We start from the raw sequence: 20,014 nt of genomic DNA on the forward strand, positions 1-20,014 counted from the left end.
CCAGTTCACCCAGTCCTATTCTCCCGCTCCTTTCCTATAACCTTATGCAATTTTGTCTCCAGCTGCTTTTCTGACTTCCATTTGAAAGCTGCAACTGAACGTGCCTCCAACATCGTCTCAAATTGTACCTTTCAGATCCTAACTTACTCACTGCATAAAACAGGGTTTCCTTACGTCACCACTGGTTGTTTTACCAATCAACATGAAAATCACAAAGAATTTTACCAATCACCTTAATTTGGTGCAGAGCTGTATATTTTCATGCTTCCTATCAGATTCCATAATAATAGGAACTTTGATGATCACTGTTTAAGGCTTCCAGCCTTACATTGATCTCTCAATCTATGTCTGACTCATGTAATGCACTTCTTTCAGAATGGCCCCTCTGTGGTCCTTCGGTGTGCTCCTTGCTGGATTTGTTCTGCTTCAGACTGATGGAATTCGTGCAGGTAAGAGACTAAACTGGCAATTCAAATCTTTCTCATGTACCCTGGCAGAGAAGGAGCGATTGAGCCTGACTCTCCAGACCTGCCTGACCTCACCACAGACCAGATGATACTGAGGCTGGCTCCCCAATTGTATTGAAATACCGGGCAGACTTTTTATGACATGGTGCATTGGTGCTTCCTTCCATCCTTACTATTTGTCCCAGCATTGTAGGTTGTTTATAGACAGAGTAAGATAAGTAGAATAAGAAAATTATTCTACAGATACAGAATGATACAGAAGAACTTCTTAATAGCCAATATTCAACAAATGCACAATCTTGTTCAACTTGATATGCCAAAGGAAATTGCTCACAGTCAGATATTGAGTGAGTTTTGGACAAAGGGGTGAACAGCAAAGCAGGAATTTAATGTTAGGTAATGATGAGGGAATTTCACCTGACTCTCTCCAGCATTCAAATGGATTCATCATTTATTTTTTAGTTTAAAAACATCTTCCTTAAGTCAATTGATCGTGTTGATAAAAGCAAAATATTGCAGTTGTTGGAAATTTCAAATATAAACAGTTTTGGAAAAACCCAGCGGGTCAGGCAACATCTGTGGAGACGGAAACTGAATCGAGTACCACTTTTCTTTGGACTTTATTCTTAGATTGGTTAATGAATCATGTTAAAATCTGCAGCAAAAAAAAATCAGATCAATTCTAAAATAAATACAAGCTGCAAACAATGAATATAGGCAGAGAGTTTCAGCTGAGGCTAATGATGAAAAGTACTCTGGGTGTAATCTGGTTTTGCTAAGGTGAAGTTATTCTGAAGTATTCTGTACAAGTTCATTAGGATCATGTGTCATGATGAAAATAATGAAGGTAAAATTTCCCATGAATCAATGCAAATATTAGAACAGTCAGAACCTCTAACACCACACTACACAGATAGATTACCAGGAAATTAATTAGTTCAAATATTGACAAACAATTCATCGGCAGCCAGATAAAGCAGGACACTGACTGATGCAACATTTTTGATTTCACTAGTTTTTTTGGCTTCAATAGTGATTGGCTTCAAATTTTACATTCCCAGTGCTGATCAATTAGTGGAATCTAAGTTAATTTTAATTGAATTTAATCTAATTACTACAGTAGGAGAAATAAATCTGGGTAGGCAGTTTCAATTAATTGCTGAACACTGAGAGAGAGAACAATTGAAGGGGGAACTGTAATTGATAATGGAACAAGATATAATTGATCATAAAGAGGGGGCCAGATAGAATTGGAAGTGAGGAGGAGAGGATCTGAACTGTACAATGGGGCAAAGGGGAACTGGAATCTTCGAAGGAGGTGGGTGAGAAACTGCATTTTTCAGTAAAGGTGGGTGAAGCCATAATTTAGAGTGGGGAGATGCAATAACTTACAGACAGGAAAGTAGAAATTGTGAAGAAATGCAAGGCTGTTTCTATTCGACTGCCACAACCTTTCTCCTGGTAACACCACTGGAATTGCTCAAAGAGAATGCTGCTATTTTTGTCCTGCATTTCATTAAGTGGTGAGAACCTGGAAGCATTTTTTCTTATTCATTGGCAGGGTGTCAATGCGAAAGGCCAGAACCGGCATTTATTACCCAACACCCTAAAGGCCCTGAGGCCAACTAAAGGTCAACAACATCACTGTGGATCTTTTGCCCACACCAGACAAGGAAGGCATTAAAGGACATTAGTGAACAACTGGGTATTTTTTTCCTGACATCTATTTTATGATCACCATTAGACTCCTAATTACAGATATTTGTTGAATCCAAATTCCATTTTCTGCCAAAGCAGGATTCCAATTCAGGCCCTCAGCACATTGTCAGGGTCTTGGGATTCATATTCCAGTCATAATACCACTAGGCTATCATCTCCCCTAACTGGATTTGATCATCCTAATCTGAAACCTCACATAAGCCAGTCTATTTTGTGAAGGCTATGTCTTCACTGGAGGCTAATGGCGAAAACTATCATCTGCTGACTGAAGGCTTTAATGTCATTTACAAATTAGAGAACAGTACTGCCTGCACCAGTCAAAGTCAACACTGATCCAAACTTTTTTGTTCCTGGTTGCTTCCAAGCAACATCTTGCAATTTGTTTGTTTAGTCAGGCAGCAGCTGACCAGGCTGTCAGGAAGTTAAGGAGGGTTTCAAAAATCATATTTACTCAATGGAACCAGATAAAAAAAGAGAAAGAATGCTATTTATTCCTAAACTGGAAGACTTCTTACATTAGACTGAAGAACTGACAGCCTGCTCATGGGTCCCTGATATTTGAGTTGCTCGGTTTCTCAGTGCAGGCCTTCCGCTGAGGAATAACACATGTCCACTCCCATTTTCACATTTTAATTAGCAGTTGTTGTTTTACCCAGTATTGCTACTTTTGCAATAGGCAACTTCCGACAAAATGGGTGTCTTTGACCAGACTGACATGGTTAAGATGCCATAACAGTGTTGGTAAATGAGTAACAGGGTCTTGTAGAGCTAGATGTTATTAAAATGGCTGATCTCTTCCTGCAAGTCCTTGTATTATAGTAAGACAAAGTAAAGCTTTTTCAAAACAGAGAACTGCAGACGTGAAGATTTGAAACAAAAACAGAAATTGCAGGAGAAACTCAGTAAATCTGGCAGCATCTGTTTGAAGAAAGGAACTTAACATTTCAAGTTTGTTGACTCTTCATCGGAACCATTCTGTCTTTGAAAAGTTTTTTTTTTCAGTTGTGCAAATTATAACAGTTACCCTGGAAGAAATGCTTCAGTATGAGTGAATTGCAATTCTTTTGGAGGGTGCATGAAGTTAAGAATACTGTTGATGGATATGGCTCAGTCTTTAGAAACCTTATTTTTCATCTTGATTAATTGTCTCAGTCGCTCCTGTCTCTCTGCCTGTAAAGAGTAAGAAATACTATACCATTTTAAGTGATGCATTTATCTACAAGCTACTTTTTCTCATTTTCTGTCCAAGTGTATATTAGGAAAATGTAATAATATTTGAGGACAATAAAAGTCAGCTGCTTAGCAATATTATAGGTGGCTTCATGTACTGACCTTTTTGCTCAATCCACCTTGTTTCTCACTCCAAAAAATGTTAATGCATCTAGAGTCATAGGGATGTACATCACAGAAACAGATCCTTCAATCCAACTCATCCATGCTGACAAGATATCCTAACCTAATCTAGTCCCATTTGCCAGCACTTGGCCCATATCCCTTTAAACCTTTCCTATTCATATATCCATCCAGATGCCTTTTAAAAGCTGTAATTGTACCTGCCTCCACCACTTCCTCTGGCAGCTCATTCCATACACACACCACCCTCTGTTGCCCCTTAGGTCCCTTTTAAATCTTTTCCCTCTCACCCTAAACCTATGCCCTCTAGTTCTGGACTCCCCCACACCTTGTCTATTTACCCTATTCATGCCCCTCATGATTTTATAAACCTCAATAAGGTCACCCCTCAGCCTCCGACGTTCCGGGGAAAACAGCCCCAGCATATTCAGCCTCTCCCTACAACTCAAACCCTTCAACCCTGGCAACATCCTTGTAAATCTTTTCTGAACCCTTTCAAGTTTCACAGCATTCTTCCAATAGGACGGAGACCAGAATTGCACACAATATTCCAACAGTGGCCTAACCAATGTCCTGTACAGCTGCAACATGAGCTCCCAACTTCCATAATCTATGCTTTGACCAATATTTACCTGTGACTCTACTTTCAAGGAACTATGAACTTGCACTCCAAGATCTCTTTGTTCAGCAACACTCCCCAGGACCTTACCATTAAATGTATAAGTCCTGCTAAGATTTTGCTTTTCCAAAATGCAGCACCTCACATTTATCTAAATTAAACTCCATCTGCCACTCCTCAGCCCATTGGCCCATCTGATCAAGATCCCGTTGTACTCTGAGGTAACCTTTTTTGCTGTCATCTGCGAACTTACTAACTATACCTCCTATGTTCACATCCAAATCATTTATATAAATGACAAAAAGCAGTGGACCGAGCACCAATCTTTATGGCACACTGCTGGTCACAGGTCTCCATTACTTGGTTCCATTTGCTTTATCTCTCTCTTTTTGAAGTAAATTTCAGATTAAAACCACCTTTGGTCTTTCCCAGCATGTTTGACTGAAAGTTGTTGTTTCTATTGTAGGTGATGACAAATTCCTGGGCAGCCCATTTGTACAAACAGCTTTACGTGAAGCCATTGAAAAGGTGGACAAAGCATATAAGGAGACCCGAATTATGTAGGTTCTTTGCTTCTGTAACAGTGTCATGTTGGCTTCTCCATGGAAAGCTCAACTCGTTGAAGTTGCATGGAATAAGAGCTATCATGTTCATGATGAGAACACTTTTTGTTTTCTGCTAATTTGTTCAAAGATCGGGTATGGTGCATAGTTAATGTTCTTCTCTCTATATTGACATTAAAAATTTAAAGGAATACTGTCACAGGTTAGGGACATTTGCAGAGGGTCCAGAGCAGGAAAGCTCCAGCACAATTGCTGATATTACAATGCAGGAAATACAACCAACACAATAACTTTAACTCAGGTAGTCATCAACCAGCTAGGATTTCCATTTCTGGTAACTGTTAGATACCGGAATATTGGGAATAATGAAGATATTTGGTATGAATAGGCCTGTAAAAAGTGCCTGCACTGTTGAATAATCTGCTAACACTCATTAATGGTCAATTTTGTGAATTGGCCCATATTGGCCAGAGAATTAAGCTTGGCTTGATAGGGAAGTGTTCTGGAGAAAATTTACATGATAAAGAAGGTTTGCTGGAGTGATTATATTTGCATCGAATGATGCTCCATGAGATAAGGAAATCAGAAAGATTAATTTTCAACATTGCTGACTTTCCAGCAATAAATATTAATTTCTTTATCACAAGAATGCTATAAATTGGGCATACTGACCTCTGAGGCAGACTCTCATTCTATGTTTATGGTACATGAGCCTCTGCATTATGAGGGACACTTGCTCAGTTACAGTCAACCTATCCCAACTTCACTCAAAGAATAAAGTTCTTTAAGTATTTATAGCTGTGTACGATGACACCATATTCCCAGCCAGAATAATAATTAATTAATTCTTCAGTCAATCAGGAAGCTACTCTGCTACCATCATGGTTTTCTGTACTAACTGGAATTGGTTGGAGAGATCATTCTGCCTTGATCAGAAAGCATTGCTATATCTTTATTCATCAGTCCTATTTGTGAACATAAACTCTGTTTATCTTGGCAGTGCAATAGAGGAATTATAGGCATGTACTTCTTCTTGCATGCCTGGTGTTGGGAAATTTTTAGATTCAAGAGAGGCCATATGCTTCCTCAAGTCTATGTTCCAATTCACGAATCTGGACTTCCAAATCTAATCCACTTTCATGTGCTTCTCCATATTCCTTGATTACCCATGTCTAAAAATCTGCAGGTTGCTGTCTTAAATGTCTCAAAAACTGAGCATCCACTGTCTCCAGAGTAGAGAATCTCAAAGGTTCACAATTTGCTGAGAAAAGACATCTCATTCCGAAATGGTTCACCCCTTATACTGAGACATTGATACCTAGTTCTCCACTCTGCAACAGTTAAAAAAAATTCTCAGTATTTAGTCTGTCAGACCCATTAAGAGTTTTATATGTTTTGAAGCGATCACATTTCATACCTCTCTACTCCAGAGTATATGAACATACACTCAACTTCACGTTTTAGGGCAGACCTTTTATCCAGCGAATCAATCTATTGAATGTTTGTTGCAACTATTCCAAGACAAATACATCTTTTCTTGGTAAGGAGACCAAAATTACAACCAGTTAGCCAGGTGTGAATTCACTAAAGTCCTGTATAACAGCAAGTAAACTCCAATTGCTATGTACAGACAATTAGTTTGCATTTCTAATTCTTACAGTACTTCAGTCAGGATCTGAATTCCTCATTATCTCTGTCTGATCTCAGTCTATTATTTTCCAGCCAAAAACAGCAGCTAAGCAAAAGATCCTTGAAGCCTTCTGACCTCCTGCGTTTCTTCAAAACCCCAGTGGCAGAAACCAGGGTTGCAGTGCGATCAGCAGAGTACATGGAAAACACACTGCGCCTCATTCAGCAGCATGTCCATCGAATCCACAAACGCTCACTGAATGTAACAGGTCAGTTAGAGAACAAGGGACTGGGACCTGGAGCAGATACAGATGGGCTTCCATTGGCCCAGTCTCCTCCTTCTAACGTTCCCAGTGAATGATGGGTTGGTTTTAGAAATCCCTGTGATTTTACAAATCCATAACAAATGGTGCTATGTGAGGATGACTCAGAAAAGCCGGGTTTGCAGGAGGATGATGCAGGCAGAGGTCAGGGTGAGTGTGAGCCAGGGCAGAACAGCGCTGGTGATTGAATTCAGTAAACCGAGATGCAATATCCTGTCTGATTTTTAGCAGCTTACCCTGCATTTTACCGGATTGCTCAGTTCAAGACTTGCTTCTTGTGTCAGATACCTGCCCCAGTGTTCTGCAGTCAGTCTGTCCCATCCTTTCAGCAGGAGCAGAATCAGGGTGCATTTCCTGGGTACCAGCTCCAGCTGTTGACCAATGTGAGAAGCTGTACTCTCATAAACATCTCCGGAAGCAGTCTGTTTCGAAGCTGGGGAGGGTCTCCCATCCAAGGGGATAGAAGAATAATGGACAGTCAGAGGTCGTAACCTCTAACAGTTCCAAAAACCGAGGAAACAAAACAAAGAACTAGATCATAGCGTTGCTTTCTCACGGGAGAGAGATGACTGGTGGTGAGTTTAACCTGAGGATCACCACACCTCAGGGGAGAGGAAAAGTTGAGAAGGAAAGTCTTTCAAAATAATCTCATCCAGTGTGGGAATTGAACCCACACTGTTCATTTCACACTACATTGCACTCCAGTTGTCCAGCCAACTGAGCTAGAACAAGCAAAGCAAAACCTACCAAAAGGTGAAAGATAGAGTCAAATGAAATGGAAAAATGTGCAAATGGCAAAAGGAAATCACAGAGGCAAAGAGTTAGAATGAGGAGAGATTGGTAGCCAACAAAAAAAACTACCCCAAACTCTTCAATGAACACTGAGATAGTAATATGAGGAGCAGGGGTTACCAGAGATAAAGGCAGGATTTACAGCTAGTTAGAATACATGATTGAGTTGTATTGCATCTACCTTTAAAACAAAATTCTGCCAATGTCACTATGAAAGAAGAAGTAATTGAGATGCTGGGTTGGTGTCTAATTAAAAATTCATGGAAGTGAGATATTTAGGTAAACCAGCTACACTAAACTTTGAAACATCGCCATGTTGTTGCTGAAGCCCATAATCACACAACACCAGGTGTTGTGTGATTTTTAACTTTGTCCACCTCAGTCCAGTACTGGCTCCTCCACGGCATGAAGCCCATAATCAGGAAATCTGATGTATGGAACATCAGCGTGGCTATATTACCAGGTCTGGAGGTGATGGTTATTAACAGTAGCAAGACAATTGGTTCAAGAATTTGTTAACTGTACCTGTATCTGCCCTTGCTGGATCAAAAAGTCAGAATATTGTCCAATGGGTGTAATTTGTGTGTGAATAACTCAGAGATCAGAACGGTAATGATTGTGTGTTTCCTGCAGATTTATTAGAGCCAGCTGACCTGGATGCCATTGCACGTATCACAGGCTGTCTAATCATACGTCAGCCCCCAACCTGTAAAACCGGCTGTTTTGAAAACCGATACAGGACCTTCACCTCTGTGTGCAACAACAGGTAGGAGCTGTTAGTGACAGCTGTCTATTTTTTCCACTTCAGTAATCAACTACCAATTGTAAAACTTGACTATATCCATTTTCATTGTAATGTTTATTATAATCAAGCTATAAGTCGAGTCTATAAAATAACACAGCCAATTCTTTTCAAGATCCCAGTGAGGAAAGGACAGATGCACACTTCTATAAAGACTATGTTTCTGTGCATTTTCATGTAATGATTCATTCAGAATTCCTGATGTAGTGAGATTTGGCCTTGGTCTTAAATAATGACAAAGGACCTCAAAGAAGTTAGGATGGGTCCCAGTGTCTTTAAAAGAAACCCAAGTTCCTAAATAATTGAAGAATTAATTTTGAAAATGTCAATAAATGAATATGGGTGTAGCTCTTAAATCAATTAATTCTGTGGCAGATTCCACAGTCAATGTACTTTGAATGAGATTCAAAAAACAATTAAGTAAATTCTAGTGCACTTAAACCAACTCAAAATGAACTCCAATAATTCATATTAGACCTTAAATGTAATAAAAATGTAAAATTAATGATAATCTAAATATCAATGGCTTGTCATGGATTGATTAACTCAGTGGGCTTGTTTATTTAAAGCAATAAAATACATTGTAAGTTAAAAAGCAGACATTATAGATGAGCAATTGATTTTGGTGATAAATTGTCAGGCAGGGATGCAATTTTGTACACAAACAGCTCATGGAATCTTTAAAGATGAATTCTCTTAAAGGCAATGTGTACAGAAACGTCACAAGGTCCTTCGCAGGAACATTATGAAAGCAAAGTTAGAAACTGGATGACCAAAAGCTTATTCAAGAATTTAAGTTTTAAGGAGAATCTTAAATGGAAAATAAGAAGGGGTAGAGACAGGAAGATTTAGGAAGGGGAATTCCACAGCTTGGAGATTTTTCCCTGCTTTATTCACCTGCTCCTGGAGATTTCAGGCTGCAGGTTCTTTGTATTTCTAATAAAACCAACAAAAATTTTCATAACTTCCATCTATGATGAATTTGTTTTAATTGTTCTTCAGTTATTGGCATTTTTCCACATTCAAACACAAGTCCAATATTTCTTCCATTTCTGAAGTTACCTTTACAAAGCATAACTTCCATGATTGTGCCAAGAATAACTTCATTAGGTCTTGACCTTGCATAAAACTTAGGTCTTTGTAAACTGCTGTCACACTACTGGTCAATGTTCCTTCTCTCAAGGCACCTTTTGAACCTCTGCTGGGCTCACAATTTTTCCAGCTGCTTTTCATTTTACCAATACAATGCTCAAGGTTCTTTTAATCTTTCTTATTGTTTGGTCAGAGTTCCAAATTCAGCATCTACCTAACTCTTCTTCCTTATTACACTTACACTTCAGTGAAATCAGCCTGGATTCAAAATGATGAAGTCTTTTTACTCTTTCTCCAATTATAAAATCCATTTTGGAATCAAGGTATGACAATTTCTTGGATTGTCTCAACCCATCTCCGCTTCTTCTCAGTTTTAGTGTGGATTATTGTGTGGACTTTGGAACTGAACTTGAGGCCCTCAATGATGATTGAATTGACTGTTGACATTTTCTAATATTCTAATACTAATGGCTATGAACTCCAATAAATGTGCTGATGTTACAGATAAAGGCCATCAGTTACGTTTAAACGAGCTTCATGTTTGTTATTGCCATGAGTATTAGTTTGGTAAATGGCTGGAAAGGGCCAATTGCTGATTGGTTCCCTGTTCTCCACCCAAGGTGATTCCCCTTTTTAATGAAACCAATGGGAAGGGAGAGCAAGTGAGGTGAGCAATCCTTCCCAAAATAACAACTAGCTCTGAGCTGTTTAGATCAGGGACAATAATCATTTATGAATTCTGCTTAAAGGCATTTTGTTAATTACTATGTTAAATGAAAGGAAATTTCTGCAGAAAACTTCCAGCAGTCACTTGCTGTTAGTCCTTCACTTATCGCAATACCAGTTGTGCCAGTTCCCCTCAAACTAATTTCTTCTTTTGGATCAGGTGTCCTGCGTGTAAAGAAATGAATGTTTTGTTTTTCTGATTTCCAGGAGGAAGCCTCGTCTGGGATCATCCCACACTGCACTCACCCGATGGCTCCCACCTCGCTATGAAGATGGGTTTTCACTTCCACTGGGCTGGACTCCAAGCAGACGAGTATCAAGATTCACTCTGCCACTGGTAACTATGCACACTTCAGGCAGAAATAAATCTGGTTCACTGAAAAACCTACTCTCAAATGTATTGAACCCCACCTTCCAGGAAGCAGGCAGTGGGTGTGTTAGTACAGTGTCCTTTCACTTAGCAATAAATCCAATCCAGTCAGATGGGATGAAGCTCATTTCTCTCTTTTTATCCTGTAACATTCCTTTATGACTTATCCCTGCATCGAATTAACCCAATTCCTAGAGAGTACAGGCACAGAACAAAGTATTGTTCCCTAATGCAGTGCAAACCGGCTGCAGGTTTGCAGTTTCATTTGGAAAGACCACACTGCAGACCAATTGTGAAATGGTCTGTCTGTGAGACAGTCAAAGATCATTTCCATCTTCTTTTGAGTATCTCTGGCGCTGCTGTGATGAGGTTCCAGCCTTCAATAGTATTCCCTTATTTACTAACACAGCACAGAGAATAGCAGATGAGCATGCCGAAAAGGTGGTGTGATGATAGATTAACCTTTGTATTGTTTTCTTGTAATGAAGGTATTCTATTTCTCATCCAGGCTCGCCAAGTGTCAAATACAATCCTGAGAACACCCAATGAAGCCGTGGTCATGGATACAGAAAACTCTCACATGCTAATGCAGTGGGGTCAGTGGCTTGATCATGATTTGAGCTTAAGCCCTCATTCTCCCAGCATCCAGACCTTCAATGATGGCATTGACTGTGAAAGAACCTGCGTTCAAAGAAATCCCTGTTTCCCAATACGGGTGAGAGCTCTGTTCAACTTCATTCTGAAATAGCGTTTTGAGTCTTCACTCTGATTTCCTGAATAGAATGAAAGAAATCCTGGATCAATAATCTATCCAAGTATTCTTGGACAAAATCATCCAACAAACACAAAATTCACCCATAGCCAAATTATCTGATGATAATAATTTGGCAAATTATGTTTTTCAAGACATGTATGTAATGGGCTAAAATTTTTCTGAAGCAATTAAAGAGGAGAGTCCTAATTTATAGACATCTCCCAGAACACTAAGAAACTCACTAGTTCTCACTAAAAAAAAAAGGCCATTGATTCTTTCTTATCCATCTGAGTTAGCTGATGATGCTCCAATTGAATCAGAGTCAAGAAGTATGGCGCTTGAAAAGCTTATGGAGGGCTTTTGGTCGAAATGTTGACTCTCCTGCTCCTCGGATGCCGCCTGACTGGCTGTGCTTTTCCAGCACCACACTTTTTGACTCTGATCTCCAGCATCTGCAGTCCTCACTTTCTTCCAATTAAATCAGAGTCCAATGGGAGGTGAGAGCTGTAGAAATCAATGAAAATTGATTGGCTGTAATTAATGTTTGCTGGTACCCTATTGAATCTAAGGTCAACGTAACTAACAAGTTAATAGATTACTTGTCGGCTCAGTTTCCTGTGGACAACTAGCTCCTGGCAGACGAAATTTTCAGCGGAAAATATTTAGACCCATTATTTGCAAGGGCAGAGGATCCAATACACGAATACACTGCACTCCAAGGCTGAGATTTTACATGGCAATGGTATGTTTTCCACCATCCTTTCCTGAAGTGAATGTCTGGGGCTGCCCCTGGCTCCACCAGCTCTGGTAAACATAACTGAATTTTACATTGTGCAGAGAATTAATTTCCTCAAGTTGTTGTCTCCACTTCATCAAATCTATTTTTGTTCATTGTTAAGTTCAACAGATACCTCCCACAGCGAACATCTCCCACCAAAATCAGAGGGGCAATAATTCTTCGGTCCTTGTAGCACCACTAAGAATGGTGGTGACTGATGGGAGTGCAGCCAATCCCAGAACAGAATATCATAGGTAGGGTCGGACTCAACAAAGTCAATAAGAAAGGTAATGTTGAGTATACTGGTGATCATGATTGCAGGAGTTCGACGTTTGAGGAGCCATGGCTGTGCCAGAAGGATGTCCCTCTGTGCAGTATAGGGCAGCTGATCAGAAGGGACCCCTTCCCCCCTTCATTCAAGTTCACTGGAAGGCAATGTAGCATGACTGGATGTGGCTGAGTGCTCATGTGCCAACAGAGAAAGGCCTTCAATTAATCAATATTTGACTCTTAGGGACCCCAAAGGTCCCAAGGAAGCACAAGCTGTTCACTATCAACCCCGCTATCCATCCATCCACAGCAAAATGCCAGTAGCACTATGGGAGTAATAGACATGGCAGATTTTATACCCCACTTCTTCAGGAGTGCAAAATTCCAGGTCTATTCCTTTAACCTTTACTATTCTGATGGCCAATATCTCCAGTTTGTACCATACTATACCGTATTAAACCTTAGCAGTAGAGGAATTGTTGCAGCGTGGCCAAAGTTTTTACCCTGTAACTCCAGACAGAAACTTCACTTCATTCTCTGTGTTCTACAGCGAAACGATTTTACTGCCTAACTAGCTGCAATATCACTAATCTGCTCAGCACGAAGCTCCTTTCTATTCCTCTTATTAATGTTTATAGAACAGTTTGTGGTTAACTGTTTCTGAAAGTACTCTGCATCTTTCCTAACAGATCCCTCCAAATGATACCAGGATCACAGATCCTGACACATGCTTGCCTTTCATCCGGTCAGCTCCTGCATGTGGCAGTGGTGAGCTGGGTGCATTATTTGGAGATGTCAACACTCGTCAGCAGATCAATGTACTTACATCTTTCATTGATGTGAATGAAGTCTATGGCAGCACGGACTGTGTGGCCAACAAACTCAGAAACCTCACTAATGAGCTTGGCCTGATGGCTGTCAACGAGGAATTCTCTGACAATGGACGAGAATATTTACCATTTAACACCTTGTCAAGCAATCTTTGTGGAAATATGGCGGAAAGTTGTTTCACAAGTGAAAATTCAACTCCATGTTTTCTAGGTGGTGAGTAGCAGGAAATCCTGTCCCATGCTACCTTCAAATGGGATATTCCTTCCATATACACAGCCTTACAATGGTTTAACAGACATTGTAGGAATTTACTTAGAAAGGTGTGAGTCAATATTGTTGTAAGAATTCGTTGAACAGCAAGAACTGTACACCAGACCTTGCGTGGGTGCGTGCACGTTCTGAATTGGAAGAACATCAGTTGCCATATTGATAAGCATACAGATAAAAGCACCAAATTCTGGGCTGATGTTCCCAGATTATAAGTAGTTCTGCCAGTCTCTGTATAATACAGCTTTTGCCTGCTTCTGTAGTATGTCCAGAGTCTGTGTAGAAATCCAAAACTACTGTGCAGCCCTGTGCTGCCTTTTCTCCTAGTAGTCATGGGCAAGTGAGGCAGATCAACAAACCATTGAGGTTGAAAATGGGTAATGCTAACAGCAATACTTAGTTAGGCCAGCACTTTCTGTTTTCATTTCAGATTCACAGAATCTGCAGTATTTTGCTTTTAGTTGAATGTTACAGAAGTTATTTGGAAATGTGTTTATGACTGTTTAAAGCCCCAAGCCCCTTTCTTCACCTAGAAACTGGGAACAATAAATTCATTTTTGTCCCCCCCAATTCTCAGAACCACAGATCTCAGTAGCATCTCTAATACATGGTTCATTGTTTATGGACTCAATATTAGTATGTGTCAGGGAGAAATAAGAGCTCAAGTATCCTAATGAGATTTAAAAGGAAATGCAGGATTGACTTATAAATCAGATGTCAAGAGTATGGTGCTGGAAAAGCACAGCAGGTCAGGCAGCATCCAAGGAGCAGGAAAATCGATGTTTCGGGCAAAAGCCCTTCATCAGGAATGAGGCTGTGGGCTAAGGGGGTGGTGAGATAAATAGGACAAGGGTGGGGCTGTGGGGGAAGGTAGCTGAGAGTGCGATAGGTAGATGGAGGTGGGGGTAAAGGTGATAGGTCAGAGAGGAGGGTGGAGCTGATAGGTAGAAGGTGATAGGTCAGAGAGGAGGGTGGAGCCGATAGGTAGGAAGGAAGATGGACATGGTCATGAGGGCAGTGCCGAGTTGGAAGGTTGGAACAGCCATAAGGAGGGTGGGAGGGGAAATGAGGAAGCCGATGAAACCCACATTGATGCCATGGGGTTGGAGGGTCCTGAGGTGTTCTTCCTCCAGGCCCAGGACCTGCATGTCCTCGGCGGAGTGGGAGGGGGATTTGAAATGTTCGGCCATGCGGCAGTGAGGTTGGTTATTGCAATCTGAAGCGTTCTGCAAGTAGGTGTCCTGTTTCCCCAATGTAGAGGAGACCGCAGCGGGTGCAACGGATACAGTGAATGACATGTGTGGAAGTGCAGGTGAAACTTTGATGGATATGCATGGCTCCTTTAGGGCCTTGGATGGAGGTGAGGGGGGAGGTGTGAGCGCAGGTTTTGCAATTCCTGCGGTAGCAGGGGAAGGTGGCGGCGGGGAGGGTGGGTTGTTGGTGGGCGTGGACCTGACGAGGGAGTCATGGAGGGAAAGGTCTTTACGGAAAGCAGGTAGGGGTGGGGAGGGAAATATATCTCTGGTGGTGGGGTCTGTTTGTAGGTGGCAGAAATGGTGGAGGATGATGCAATGTATACGGAGGTTGGTGGGGTGGAAGGTGAGGACCAGGGGTTTCTGTTGTCGTTGCGGTTGGAGGGGCGGGGTTCGAGGGACGAGGTGCGAGAAGTGGATGAGATGCACCCCCTCGGCTCACAGCTTTATTCCTGATGAAGGGCTTTCACCCAAAACGTCGATTCTCCTGCTCCTCAGATGGTGCCTGACCTGCTGCGCTTTTCCAGCACCGCACTCTCAACTCTGATCTCCAGCATCTGCAGTGTTCACTTTCACCTTAAAAATCAGAAGGACAGATATGGACTTTTGATGTCCAGAAGGAGACCAATGGATCATCTTGAGTAGGACAAAAAACAGAGGTAAAACCTGGCTTGTTGCAGAGATAGAGAGAACAATTTCGCACATGAAAAGTGAAATGAATGAGAGGAAAGATCCTGTTAGCTAAGATGGTAGATGGTAAGAGGGTGAAAGGACAGAAGTCAGCTACATTTTTGAAAACTCAGAAGAGAAGATTTCTCATTGAGAAGTGCAATCATGTTTTGTGTTGGGCCACAGTTGTTAAAAATAGATGCGGAGACCCACTTTAAACTTTACTAAGGATGATTCATTGTTGCTATATTGAAGGGGTAGCACCATCCAGTTGTGAGAATGCTCTCTAAGGTTCATTCTCATGTTTCCTTAAACCCCTTGTTCTCCTGTTCATACTGCTTCATCTAATCCATACTCAGGGATCTATTCTGTTGGATATTTCTCTATGCCTCTGTCTCTATCATTAACAAGACAATGGTGAGCCCAACACTGATCCTGTTCACAGGGGATGTACGTGTCAATGAACAACTGGGGTTGACAGTTATGCACACATTATTTCTCCGGGAACACAATCGTTTAGCGAGAGAGTTGAAGAAGCTGAACCCTCACTGGAGCGGAGAAACAACCTATCAGGAAGCGAGAAAGATTCTGGGAGCTTTTCAGCAGGTACAGAGAAAATGTCACTGGTAACGTCACGGTAATTCAACTCACTAACTAAATTCCAAATCCCATCACAGAAAGTTGTGGAAATGTATTTTAAAAATGTATAAGTTTGCAGTATCATCAGATTTTGAAAAGTAACCCTTTCACCCTGACCAGGTCTGGCATGCATGCAACATCTCATCTTCCCAGGGGAACACTCTTAGGTAGGATTTAATTAAGTCTGTGATAGGGTTAGAGTTAAGGTTTAAGGTTAGGTTTAGGGTCCAAAGAATGGATTGTATGTCAATCTCCCACCTCTCCCACATTTAAGATGCCTGACAAACTAGACCCATGAATGAACTTTGCTCAATCATGGTTGGTTATCAATTAGGCTCATAAATGATGCTTTTGGCACCAATTATCATGAGCCCGATAGAGTTTCCTGCTGCCTCAAGAATTAAGTTTAAGTAGCACTGCTTTCTCATACGTACATGCTTGCCTACAATCTTTTGGAGGTGAAAAGGGGATGGAGAAACCATGTGGGTTCTCCTTCAGTGGCACTTCATGCCCTGCCAAGGGACCTAATATCACTAAGAGAATTGTTTCCTGAAGACAAGTCTTCTATTCTCACTTACAACTCCTCTGCCCCCTTTTCCTTATCTCATTACCTGTCAGCCCACTTTTAGCCCTCACCTTTGGTGTGGGTTCAATCATTGATCCTGGGCATTGATTGGCAACTGGCCCTGTTCCTGGTGGTATCAACAACAATGATGTGATGTTGACCTCTAATTGACTGGGAGCTCTAGGCTAGTAATGCTTTCCAAGCCCAGGTCCAATATCCCAGTGAAAACCCACTAATGCCAGGTTAAGTTCATGAATTCAACATTCCTAAAGGAAGAGCGAATTGGGACTTACCACCAGGTTTCCATGAGCAGGCAAGACTAATGTTGCCATCAGTAAATCCATCCAAGATCACCATTACTGATACCAAACATATTTCTAGATTTATTTACTAAGTACATTTAAATAATCTACAGTCATTGGATGAACTCAAACCTCCAGAGCATTAAACCAGGCCTCTAACTACTAGATCAGGACCATAACTACTTGGAAACCACTGGATATTGATGATAATAGTCACAGAGAGAACAATTGAGTGGATTCCAGATCTACCTTGTGGAAAGTTTAAAGAATCAAAATTTGTTTTCTTTGGGAGACAAAGACAGGTCAAGGTGTGCTTGATGAAAATTATGAGGGGATTTGGCAAAGGTCCACGCAGGCAAGTTACTTACAATGCATAAAGTTGCAAATCACAACAGGAAACTCAAAATTAATATTAAAGAATACTAGGACGAGCAAGTCCTGTTGTGTGAAAGATTTCAACATAAAGATAAATGGAGTTGGGGACTAAGATACCTGGGAGGAACTTGAAACTGAGAGTGGTTGCTAGGTGAGGTCAGACAGGAAATATCCCTGTTCAGGCATCACATGGCCTGTTGTGTTCTGTGAGTTCTCCTTGTTGAGGTAAAAGGCTGAACTTAACAATTTCAGCTCCTAAACCGGATTGTTACTTCCTGAAGTCTCATTACCTGCCCAGGTCTCAGGTAAACGGCAATTTGCTCTCACTCTCACTCCCAAACCTCAACAGTGGCAGAACCTTAATCCTTCTGTCTATGCCAGAGCTATAACCAATAACACCCAGCGACAAACAGATCATTTTCGAGCCCAACACTTACTCATCTCTTTCCAGGTTATTATTTTTAGATCTCATAATACTGATTACTTTTCTATTTCATGTTTCTCACTGTTACAGATAATAACCTACAAAGAATATCTTCCCCTGGTAATCGGAGACGAGGCAACACAAATATTTGTCCCATCTTATGAAGGCTATAATGACTCTGTCGATCCCGGTATTGCCAATGTTTTCTCAACAGCATGTTTACGTCTTGGTCATCTCATGATTAAACCACTGGTGTTCCGCCTTAATGAAAACTACCAGGAACACCCTCAATTTGGAAACATTTACCTGCACCAGGCTTTCTTCACTCCCGGGAGACTGATCCAGGAAGGTAGGCAAAATCTTTAATATGACGGCAGCAATCTCATCCTGAGAGATTGCAGTGAGACTGAGAGCAGCCTTCCACTGCAGTAATGGGCAAATAGTCTCATGATTACACTATAACTAGGTTCTAGCTGTAAGTGGATAAATTTAATCCTGGAAAAATCAGCACCTCCAACAGTTAATGTTTATGTCCAGAGCTCTGGAAGATGGGAAGATAGAGTAAAAAATAAAACAAAAACAGAAATTGCCAGAAAAGCACAGCAGGTCTGGTAGCATCTGTGGAGAGAAATCAGGGTTAATGTTCCAGGTCCAGTAACCATTCTGATGGCAGCGAGGTAGATGTCAGGATATATGCAGAGAATGGGGTGGGGAGGGGGTAAGGAGTAAAGGATAGGTGGGGATAGAGCCCAAAGAGAGAGAATAATTGGACAGACGAAGGAGTGGATAACAATCTGGCTAGGAGGGTGAATAGCTATTAATGGAGACAGTTAGTGACTAACAATGGATTGTGTGTATTAGCAGAATATGTGATAACAAGGCCTGGTGTGTGGGGTTCAGGGTAAGGACATGGGAGAGCTCAAGCTCAATACTGAGTCCAGAGGGCAACAGAGACCCCAAGCAGAAAATGAGGTGCTGTTCTTCCAGCTTGCTTTATTGAAGCACTGCCTCAAACCTGAGAAAGAGATATTGACCACTGCCCCTTTGTATGGCTGGTGTCCTTCCCTGGTCTGTTTATGCTCAGTCCTGTAAGGCAAACAGCAAGTAACCTTTGTGCTGCCTCCTGATTTAAATGAATAGAACAACAAAATAGGCATGAGCTGTGCTGTTGGTTGATTGAATATTACAAAAGGAGTCAGCAAAGAACTGCATTCACATACAAAGCTTCTATTAATTGCCTGTACTGTAAAGTTAAAGGTAGCGAAGGTAGGAACAGACTTGAGACCCCCAGATTTACTGATTCCATATTGGAGGCCTTGAAAATGTTAAATCAATTGGCCAATGCCAGTGAACAAAAGAATATGGGGCTAGTACAGGAAAATGGAACTCATATGAAAAGACAGCCATGATTACATTGAATAATAGTTAAAAATCACACAACACCAGGTTTAATTGGAAGCACTAGTTTTCGGAGTGCCGCTCCTTCATCAGTTGGTTGATGAACCATCATGGGCATGGACCTGAGTTCCCTGAATATGCAGCGTTCCCAGGATCACGATTCATTAACCACCTGATGAAGGAGCAGTGCTCTGAAAGCTAGTGCTTCCAATTAAACCTGTTGGACTATAACCTGATGTTGTATGATTTTTAACTTTGTACACCCCAGTCCAACACTGGCATCTCCTAATCATTGAATAATAGGACTAACTGAACCGTTTAAAGAGGCTGCTCCTATTTCTTATGCTTTTAAATACTGATGCTCAATTGCACATTAAAAAGCAGGATTAGAACTAGGAAATGGATTAAGACATCCTGTTTGACTGTTTGCTGTCTGGTACTAGGTGGAGTTGATCCCCTCATGCGAGGATTGGTGGGTAGTCCAGCTAAATTGCAGACACAAGGTATGATGATGCACGACGAATTGCGGGAGAGACTGTTTGAACTAACCTCCCGGTTAGGCATGGACCTGGGTGCCCTGAATTTGCAGCGTTCCCGGGATCACGGGCTCCCAGGTAAGTGGAAAATAAACACTGGGTAGACTCCAAAATGCAAATTTGTAAAAATGTGAAGTATTACAAGAATTTCAGTGTCTGGAGCCACATTATCAAAAAACCAGCAGGAACATATTGGTTACAGTCCCTGAGATAAACTGATTTCCCTCAACAATGATGTGGAAAGGTAGATGTGAATATTGGTGTCCAGTGCAGGTTAGCGGAGAGCAATCTAGTCTGTGGAAAAACACATTCATCCAAACACTTTGATCTATATGTCAGTTAATCATATTTATCCAGGTATCTTGTAGTATCGAGGCCAACAAACAAACAGAAGTTGAACAACCAGTAAAACAGTCACAACTTTAATTGTTCAAGTAAGCGAGCCACTTAACACTTAGTTACAGTATCTTCTCTGTTTGTCTCAAGACCCACCAGATC

General features: G+C 41.2%; 1 protein-coding gene across 1 annotated transcript in view; it reads left to right on the top strand.

Annotated features, from left to right (window-relative positions):
* Positions 1-370: 370 nt before the first annotated feature.
* The window catches only part of LOC122564096 (eosinophil peroxidase-like), a 28,708-nt gene continuing 9,064 nt past the window's right edge, over positions 371-20,014 (top strand). Inside the window, exons 1-10 of the mRNA XM_043718657.1 lie at positions 371-449; positions 4,625-4,718; positions 6,444-6,619; positions 8,099-8,231; positions 10,293-10,422; positions 10,964-11,170; positions 12,947-13,301; positions 15,723-15,883; positions 17,673-17,931; positions 19,424-19,594. Coding sequence (XP_043574592.1) covers positions 377-449; positions 4,625-4,718; positions 6,444-6,619; positions 8,099-8,231; positions 10,293-10,422; positions 10,964-11,170; positions 12,947-13,301; positions 15,723-15,883; positions 17,673-17,931; positions 19,424-19,594 — 1,759 coding nt within the window. The 5' untranslated portion in view covers positions 371-376. The remainder of the gene's footprint in view (positions 450-4,624; positions 4,719-6,443; positions 6,620-8,098; positions 8,232-10,292; positions 10,423-10,963; positions 11,171-12,946; positions 13,302-15,722; positions 15,884-17,672; positions 17,932-19,423; positions 19,595-20,014) is intronic.

Source organism: Chiloscyllium plagiosum, chromosome 28 (genome assembly GCF_004010195.1).
Source record: "Chiloscyllium plagiosum isolate BGI_BamShark_2017 chromosome 28, ASM401019v2, whole genome shotgun sequence".
NCBI classification, from domain to species: domain Eukaryota; kingdom Metazoa; phylum Chordata; class Chondrichthyes; order Orectolobiformes; family Hemiscylliidae; genus Chiloscyllium; species Chiloscyllium plagiosum.